The sequence below is a fragment of the Haplochromis burtoni genome, unplaced genomic scaffold, assembly GCF_018398535.1.
Source record: "Haplochromis burtoni strain Fernald_Lab_line unplaced genomic scaffold, NCSU_Asbu1 Contig_134, whole genome shotgun sequence".
NCBI lineage: Eukaryota > Metazoa > Chordata > Actinopteri > Cichliformes > Cichlidae > Haplochromis > Haplochromis burtoni.
The window spans coordinates 134,078-143,989 of NW_024582495.1; the positions used below are offsets into that span (position 1 = coordinate 134,078).

The following is a 9,912-nucleotide window of genomic DNA, read 5'->3' on the forward strand; positions in this document are numbered from 1 at the left end:
CTTTTTTTTTGTAAGCAAGTGTCACAACAGTAAAAGCATATAAGTAAAATTAATGATAGCTGAATTCAGTTTCACTGCTTCCCTTTCTGCTGCCGCGCTGTGCAGGCTGGCTCGCTGTCACAGGAGAGCTTCGACAGAAATGAGAAGTTGTTCATTTTATCAGCAACAGCTGTGCTTTTTCCAACTTTGACAAGTAGAAACGTCTGCTGTGAAAACACCTGATCATCTCCAACCATCTTCCACTGGGGGGGGGGTTACTCGATTATGTTTACAGAATAAACACACTGCTAAAACAACTGCTTCATCATTTAAAAGGATGACGGGGTTGAGCTGATCCACTACTTGCATCTGAGCATCCACAGACAACTAGCATCAAAATAATGAGTAACTGGCATTATATATGCAAAGATTTAGATGAAGCAGAGTTGTGACACCATAGAGGATGATGGAAAAGAGAAAATAGAAGCTCAACATGCTTTAAAAAAAATTGATGCAAGTCATATTCTCTTTACAATTTTTTGTAGCATTGAATCGTATACATATGTAGCATGTCTTTGTTTATGTCACTTTTTAAGAAGTTTGTTATTATAAAAATCTTCTTCACATCATCTTTATGATATTAGCAAACAGCTGAGAATGCAGACTGGAAAAAAGCAAATGGATAAAAGGTTCATTTAATTTAAGACTGGTGTTTATTTCTTTTTAAAAAATGAATCATTAATAAATGTAGGTAAATTAGTTGTAATATTTATTCCATGATCACCAATAAAACCAGCAAAATTGAGAGCTTGTAGTAAATTATTTTATATAGGTTTATACTTTTAAAATTGGGTTTATGGAATAGTTGGTGCCTCGTTTTCTCCGACAGCTCATCTCGCCTTTCTCCTTACATGAAGTAAGATGATCGACACTCTCACTTTTGTCTGTTGTTATTGGGCTCGATGGTTTCCTTTTATAGCCAAGATGAAGATGTGCTAAATTAATTTTCTCTTTCATACTTTCACACTATAAGTCGATTTAAGTAAAAACAAAACAAAAAAAAAAAAAAAACTTATCTTAGCCCAATCTCAGCTGTCATATTTTTTAAATAAAGAACTTTAAGAAAACTGTTAAATGTGTATGTGCAGATGGTATTTGGCAACATTAAAGCTATCACATGATTAACATGCATACATTTAAGCTGTTTCAAATCACAAAATGTAACATATTTAACTAAAGAGCTACATTTCCCCCTGCTGGCAAAGCCTTTGCTCCGCAATCACCAACAGGAGAGTTACAGCCATATTATGTATGATCCACCTGAGGCAAGTACATTTGAAGCGGGGGGTGGAGTGAGGTGCTCCAGCATCACCGCAGATCAGGCGTTGAAGCCCCCAAGTATGTGCTTAGGTCTGAGATGTTAGATTTGATGATCTTTGCTGGAATGGTCTGCATGTTCAACCTCTGATAGGCAGCAAACCTGTGACAGCCTCCAAAGGAGTAGTAGTAATTTCCTCCCTCGCTGCCTTTGATCCAGAGCACATCAATAGGAGGAACAACGCTAATGTCTGCCGTCTCCTGGAAGAAAAAATAAAGTGTCAGTTAAAGCCTACAACAAGGTGTGGAGTGAAATTTAAGCAAGTACGACAAGAAAATGTCTTAAAGTAAAAAGTGTCATACATATATTCTATTTATTGCCTCTTCTGATAAACAAAATGACTATAATAATTTCGAAATGTTCCCAATAAAGCGAGGAAGGAACTATTTCTAACTAAATATATATTAATTTTTGAAGAAAATCCCACCCTTTAACACCAATCCTGTGTAATCTCTATCTATCTATCTATCTATCTATCTATCTATCTATCTATCTATCTATCTATCTATCTATCTATCATACTGAAACAATGTTCTATATTGTGATTGGCTCAAAAATACAAAAGTCAACACTTGATAAAATACCAGCTTCTTTTGATTTTCTTTTTAATGACGTAACAGCCACTTTTCTGTAGTTGTTTTGCATACAGTGAAAGTGGAGAAAGCAGAGAAGCCATGCAGGTTAATGCAGGAAAAAAACTGCCATGTCTTCAGCTGGACCGGGGGCGCCAACGGTCTTCATCACAAGTACGTCATTTATTGGGAGGAGTTGGGGCAGTGTTTGGGAAGTTAAAAAGGCACTTGGAAAACAAAGATGTTTTCCAATGTTTGCAGATGTTTGGGGTTTTTTTTTTTCTTGTAACGCAACAGTGCCTGGTTTAGCGTATTTGGCGCTGTTATAGTAAAACCTGTCACTACAGAGGTGTGTGGCTAAACTGAGGCCAATATTTACCCTGAAACTTCATCATCCACAAACAAATGATAACATAAAACAACCGTGTCACCCTTATTGTGTCCATCAGGCTCTGGACTTTCTGCTCGTCCAGCACTGGAGGAAATGGTCTGATGATGACCTGCATCGGGATGTTATGGACCTCCTCCACGGTGTCCGAGTGAATCGACCTGTTGTCGGTGCTTTGGTCACCGCTCGCCGGTCCACGGTCAGTGGGCGCTATCGACATATTTCTGCCGGTTAAAAACACCAGCTTCAGCGGAGATTTTGCACCACAGTACAGCCGAAACATTTAGCATACCCCCCGACTACAGTACACTCGACTGTTTCTTTACTTCCTGTTGTTAAAAATGAAAGGTTTTGATTGGTTATTCTCTCTGTCAATCACATAATTGCCATGCCCTCTCGAGGGCAGCGGTCACAGGGTTTCAACCACAGTAGAAACTTTAGGTGTGCGTTTGGTAGCATTTAAAGACGTGTAGATATAACGCATGCCTGCAAAACTGCTGTGTCCCATTAAAATTCACTCCAGAAATTAATCGTGCAGTTATGTAGAGCTGCAACAACCCCAGAGCCCTTCGGTGGCAGTGGTTTCTATTAATGAGGTCACTGTTTTTTTTGTGGACTGTTGCACGATATGGGCCTCTTCCTCCTCCTCCTCCTCCTCCTCACTTGTTCATATTCTATTTTTGCAGGGATTTCAAAGACCCAGCCAGGTTGCTGTGGCTACATGGAAAAAAAAAGGATGTCTGGGCTCACACAGGTAAGTAAACTTCAAAAGATCTGCGGCGGTGGAGCGGAAACAACTATTGTTTTCTCCAAGCCACAGCTACAGCAAGCTACAGCATCATCTTCTAATGAGACAATTAAAACTGATTTCTTGGACAGAAGAGGCAGCCCAGTATATTGAATTATTAGAAATTCTTTGAAATGCAGTGGCAGCGCCTTTTATGGTGATTAATTGGTCACACGGGGATCAGTTAGAACATGAAAGTGGCCTATATATAGTGTGTAATCATTAACAGAGGTATCAGCATATAATATAGCATTACAGATTAAAGCTGAACAAAATGGATCCTGTTATGCTGCAGTGGGTGTAATCAGCTTCTTTTTTTTTTTTTGCCTCATTGTCAGGTGATTGTGTAGAAACAGCAATCTGTTTATTATTTCACTGGAGAACAGCTTAGCTTTGAAAACTGCCTCACATTTTCTACTTTGTTTCCGAAAGAGCAATTTAGCTGACACCAGAATACTGAAAACCCCACTTAAACTCTAATATAGTGACATGGATCATAATATGCTGACATGGGCTCCACGATTTAGTGTCCCTGCATGAATAACTGCAGTATAGTAAATAAGTACGGTGACATGTCTCTCCCCTCTCATTCACCACTTCATACCATAGTCGAATTGTTGCTTTGCCGTCAATCAAAAGCCGTTTGAAAAGAAACCAGCGTCACATGAAGACAAGAGACCGTGTCAGTCAAGCAGTATAGACATTTAAATCATCTCCAGCGTTAAAGTGTGTTCAGAGTCCCACTACACTCTGCGTGACCCTCTGCTGTCACAGCAGGGTGGTATGCGAGCTGTTAACATATCTCAATTACTTAGATTGAGTTAGTCACACAGGTACAGCGGCAGGTCACGGAAGAACAGTTCCCACATAATGATTTGCTGTTAATATTAGATTTCAGTCCCCGTGGGATTGTCACACTTAGAGCAGCTGGAGAAAATTACCTGCCAGCTTTCAGACAAGGAAGTGAGCTATATTTATTTACGCAGTATTATTTTTTTTACAAGTTGACATGCTTTTAAAGTGATAATTATTCTGATGCTGCTTTTCAGTCTTCTTTGTGATAGATGAATGTGTGTCAGATCTTAGCACAGTTTAGCAACAGCGGATGTCTGCGTGTTTCCGGCCGAACGTGTGACTGATTCGCTCAGTGATGTTGATTACTCGCCGATGGCTGTCGCTGCCGAAATCTATGAAATTATTTTCTGCACTATCTCCTTCAAGTACATGAGAATGAGATTTCTGTTTAATGATCTTCCTCGCCTTGAAATAAATTTGCACCCCAAATCTCATCTACAGAGAGAGAACAAGTGGTGCTTCGGAGAGAGGTTATTTAGATGTGGATTAAACTGCAGTCACACTCAGTGCACCGTTCATTGACCTTATAGCAAAAACAAAAGCACAGAGACATTTTTTTCCAACTGTAAAGCCAAAAGAAACAGTTCATCCAAAAATCAAATTAACATGATTTCCCTCCTTCCAATAGTGCTGTTTTTCCCAGATTGTTTGGTGTGAGTTTCCAGGTTTTGGAGTTTTCCGTCTCCCCTTAAACATATAAGAAGTAAACGTCACTCATCTTGTGGCGCTCGAGGTGATAAAAAAAATGCATGTGAGAAAGTGTGCATCGGTGTCTCTTTATATAAATCACGACCTGGCTACTCAACAAAAATCCACAAACCATCTAGTGAGCAGTCTCATGTAGGAACTATTTTCTTCTTCGGTCTACGTCTGCCATTCCAGTGAAGCTAACACTTCAGCTTTTATCCTGTCATGCTTTTTCCAACATGAGATCTTGTCACGGGTAGTTGGACTCTTTCTTCTGCAGAATCATAGGATTGGCAGATCTGGTTTGGTATAGAAAGAGATTTGCACACAAGTTTGATTAACTAAATCATGATTTCTTCCAATAGGCATTGCTGCTGAGTTTTCTTTTCTTTTTTGGCACCACAAGGTATAACTTGCATTCCCTGGCCATCTAATTAGATACACTTTGCTAGTACTGTGTTGGACCTCATTTTGCCTTCAGAACTGGCTTAATTCTCTGTGGCATAGATTCGACAAGGTGCTGGAACTATTCCTTGGAGATTTCAGTCCATGTTGACATGATAGCATCACACAGTTGCTGCAGATTTGTCATCCATGATGTGAATTTCCTGTTCCAAGAGATGATTAGAGTTTTGTGACAAAGCAGCCGTCAGAAGATGTGTGACAGGGTCAGCATCAATATTCAGGTAGGGTGTGGTGTTTAAACAATGCTCACATGGTACTAAGGGACCCAAGGTTCCAAGAAAATATGCCCTCATACTATTGCACCACCACTGCCACCAACCTGAACCACTGATACAAGGAAGGATTGCAGTCTGGTCATTCTCCTCTTGACTTCTGGCATTGCTAAAGGGATCACACAGAGAAGTGCTTCTCACTGGGTATTTTCTCTTTTTCAGACCTTTCTCTCAAAACATTAGAGATGGTTGTGTGGTGAAAATACCGCACGTAATTCACCTTTCTTCCCCATTCTGATGCTCAGTTTGAGTTTCAGCAGGTCATTTTGACCATGTATACATTTCTAAATGCTCTGAGTTGCTGCCATGTGATTAGCTGATTAGATATTTGCAATTGAAAAGTGACCAGAGAGTGTATCTCTATAACTCAGCAACTCACATCAAAACAGTTTGTTCTGAGGACCAGAACCGGCCAGTAGATGATCTCATTTCATGAAGTCATAAAAGAAAAACAAAACAACCTCCAAAAGTCAGTAAATATCAGTTAACCTGGAGGTGACTGACTACACTGAGTCTTTACTGCTGTTTAACTCAAACCCAACAGAGGGCGCTCCACTTACTTAAGCAAGCCAACATTTAAACACATGTGAACACATAACAGCTGATGGATAAGCATCTGGCCTCTTTAAATCAGACAGACAGTAACGCTCATGCAAAGTGATCCCTATTAAATTATTCGTTGTTTATCTATGCATGTATAGGACAATGTGTGTGTTCAAAAATAGTTCTAGTAATTTTTTCCCAGTGTGATATGCTGAACTACAAAGGTATTAAAAATTGAGTTGGCTAAACAAGAAATAACAAGACAGAAAATGATTTGAGTGCTTTAATATTGTTGTAATTATATTATTGTTATTGTTGTTATATTGTTATATGTTGATGTTTATTTAGAAAATAGATTGTGTTTATTTTAAAGCCACAATTGTACTGAAAAATCTTAGATAGTTGTTCTGTTAGTTAGCTTTTACACAATTATGGTCGCCTGCACCCAACGCTCATCTTCTGAGTGTAATTCATTCACAAAAAAATGAGAAAAAGCACACAATAAAGAAAGTTAACGATTATTTTTTATGTGGCAAAGCGTCTGTCTGTCCATCCATTGATTCATTGTTCACAAGAGTCAGTTCTCCTACAAGATTGGTCAGAATTTATACACCGTGATCATTTAATGCGTCTCCATCGAAAACGATGAAGGTCATATTTGCTATTTTACAGGCACATTTCCATTTCCAGATGAATCACTAGTCCTTTTTAGAGTGACCTGACAAAAAGGCTGTGATAAAATAATCAAACATGCCTACCGAATTCATCGAGTTGAACACAATTCAGTACTATCTTCTTATCGTGTTTCAACTGACATTAATTAGTATGCTTTAAAAAAGCACAACAATTGAATATGGGTTTGAACTGCCCTTTTCATAATCAGCAAATTCTGTAAAATATTTTTTAATCCTCATCAGAACAAAAAAAAAATATCTGCCGATTGATGAACTTATACGCTAATCAGCTAATTATTGCAGCTCTGCTAATTATAATGCAATGCAGTGCTGTCCTTGTTACTGCGTACATTGTATATGAAGGAAAAAGGAGCTATTTAAGGAATAACCTCCTTGACTTTTGCCTGAGTGCTGATGACAAGTTGGATATCTAAGATGCATAAAAATGCGATTTTGACATGACTTCAAAAAGAGAAGCATACGGATGAGGTGGACCCTCTGCCAACAGAGAGATGAGGAAACAGATGGGTTTTACACAAACAGCACAAACATCAAGAACACTGAGTTAAAGAGCTTGGCAGTCTCACTTGATGAAACAGTGAGGAATGGAGGCGCTTTTAATGAGCATCTCTCCTGTGATGCAGAATGTGAAAAGACAAACTGTTAGCTCTTAAAGGGGCAGTTACAGTTGGTTGGTCCTGGCTGGTTTTACCAACCTCTTGTTGAGTGACTTTGGTCAGGGTGCATACCTGCTGGTTATGCAGTGGGGCACTGTTTGCATGTGGATTTTAGGAGCTTGAAAACGATGCAGAGCAGATTTTCTCCTTCAGCTGAATCATCCAGTTGAACTGACAGCACTGTCATCAACATCAAAGCCTGGTTTTTTTTTTGTTTTTTTTGTTTACGCTGACAGTTGGTGAACAGCCTACAGATGGCGCCAGATGTATGAAAAGGGTCAGAGCAAGGGCCGGCACCAGATAAAGGAGAGTTGAATTAGTTAATGATAATTTAGATAATTACAAAAATGATTAGTTGTTTGCTTTTTCACCAGCCAGTAACTGAGAGACACCTGCAGCAACTGAAATAAAGAGTGATTGTAAATTCAGCAGGAGCATCCATTAAGTCTATTTTATGACCGATCTTTGATGAATTAATGAGCCATTTATTCCATGAACAGTGAAAAAAAGAGATCTCAGCATGTGCCCCAAACACTGAAATATTTATTTATATAAAACTCTTTAGTCTCACATGTCAGAAGCCAGAACCTGGAAATGTTTGGGAGCGAGCACCTGAAAGGACTCACTGATTAACAAAATTGTTGTTTAAGCTCTGCTTGTTTGCCGTGTTTACCACAATAGCCTGTGTAGCAAATCAGAATTTGAACTACATCAAATTAATAATTTAAAAAAAAAACTGCAGATGTTTTTTTTTCAGTTAGTTTATATTTAAAATATAGGAAAGGAGTGTTTAGGATTTTTTAAATATTCAAATCTTTCATTTAAAAGCTGCTAAAGAATTAAAATAAATATTCAACAACAAAGTATTTTAGTACTTCTGCTTTAAAAATTCTTGCACAGATACTTGAGTATTAAAATTTTTCCAGGTTAATTTCTATTTGATAGATTTTTTTAAAGTTCAACTTTTTAGACAAGATCATGCTGGACAGAGCACATACTATACTTTAAAGATTATTGTTATTATTAGATTCCCAATTTACTGATTAATCTAACAAATGTCATAATATAGTAAAAAAAAATTAAATCACAGTTTTGTAATCAAACCTTTATCAAACGCTGCATGATTAAGGCAGATAACATATTAGCAAAATTGGCAAATATATTGACGTATTAGTAAAGAAAACATAGCTACTTCATTTTGTGTGCAGTGTTACCCTTTTTCCAGTGTGCGAGGTTTAACGGTTCCTGTTGCTCTAGATTTGTGCGGTAGCATTTTATTAACCCCTTACTCCTTCAGAAGGCAGAAATATTTTCTCTCAGACAGTCACTCAGAAGATGATGGTGTTCTCAAGTCAATATCTTTGAAGTGTGGGTGTAGCACGCTCAATTTTGCAGGTTGTTTTAAATAATTTACCTGATCTGCTGCCAGCGAGAGGGCAGTGGGAGGTGCTGGCTGTGTGCCGGGTTTTGGAGCGTTGCAGATGAGGGGGTGTGATATAGTATGCAGGGCCACAGTTGCCCTACCTGCCTCCTGATGGCGATCGCTCACAGTGGCTGTTGTTACACACACAGCACACCCATGGGTGATGTAATTGGATTCTGTGGGTCCCCATTTTACAGTCCATTGCCGTGTAATGAAATCAGTTATTTACTTTCATCATAAAATCTGATAAGGGACAACATCTGCCGGGGTAAAGTTTGAGTGAGCGCCGCATGTGAATGTTGATGTGCGGTCTGCAGTGCTGCGAGCTTAATCAGCACTTGGCTATAAACTTGTCATTTGACTCCACACGTGAAAACCGATATGCCGCTTTATTTTGTTACGTGTTTAACTTTAGGATAACTACCATGGAGGCAGGAGCCAGGATAATCACCGCTTCCCCATGTTGAAGGAAGGAGTGTGCAGCTAAGCGTCTTGTTTCTGAGCCCCTGCTCTGCTCTGCCTGCTGTCTCATTATACTGCTGCTGTGCTGCTGGAGGACACTGAAGGACACAAGCGATTGAATTCAAGTGTTGTATATTCCCTGGAAACCAATCAAGAAAAGCCCCAGAATAATAATCCCTGTCCGCTGTCATGATTCATTTTTATTTTGTTCCATATTTTTCTCTGGCTTTTGAGTCACTCAGAAAGAGTAGTTCCAGCATAAAATCAATGTTCCATTAAAATTTAATGACCAGGAAGGGCTTAATAGTGGTGGAACAGATGCCTCTGCTTTTGATAACGCCGACATCTCAGGAACTCTTATTCAAAGCTACATTGGTGCTGTCAGGTCCTCTGACCACTCCCGTTCCGAGCTGTTGTGAAAAACAAAGGATATTGGCATTTCTGTGCCTCCGAGCGGTGAAATTAAAAGTTAGTAAATTGACAGTAAAGCTCATAAAATCCCTCAAACATTGACAGAGGAGGCTACAGCTGATGGCACATTATAGTCATAATTACAATTACTCACTCTGCTAATGTTGACTAAGGGATACTCCAAACAGATACCAGGCTGGCCATTTTCTAAGTGTGTGGGCAAACATCTGCAGGATACATGTGTGTGTGCATGTGTTGATAATAAAAACACAAAAACACCCCGTTATCATTTAATAAAATCATATTTGACGGTTTTAAAGGGAAGAGTGGACTTGCAGG

At 38.9% G+C, this 9,912-nt stretch overlaps 1 protein-coding gene across 1 annotated transcript; it reads right to left on the reverse strand.

The window, feature by feature from the left end:
• srxn1 (sulfiredoxin 1 homolog (S. cerevisiae)) lies at window positions 1-2,643 on the reverse strand. Its single transcript, XM_005930620.2, has 2 exons — window positions 2,361-2,643; window positions 1-1,557 (listed from the first exon to the last, which is right to left on the reverse strand). The coding sequence occupies exons 1-2, from the start codon at window positions 2,598-2,600 to the stop codon at window positions 1,348-1,350; spliced, it is 450 nt and encodes a 149-aa protein (XP_005930682.1). The 5' UTR covers window positions 2,601-2,643; the 3' UTR covers window positions 1-1,347.
• Window positions 2,644-9,912: the final 7,269 nt, after the last annotated feature.

Coding starts and splice junctions, on each gene's coding strand:
- srxn1 (XM_005930620.2), bottom strand. CDS start 2,600: ATGTTTCGGCTGTACTGTGGTGCAAAATCTCCGCTGAAGCTGGTGTTT. Junction 1,558..2,360: donor GCCTGATGGACACAATAAGG/GTGACACGGTTG, acceptor TTTTTCTTCCAG/GAGACGGCAGACATTAGCGT.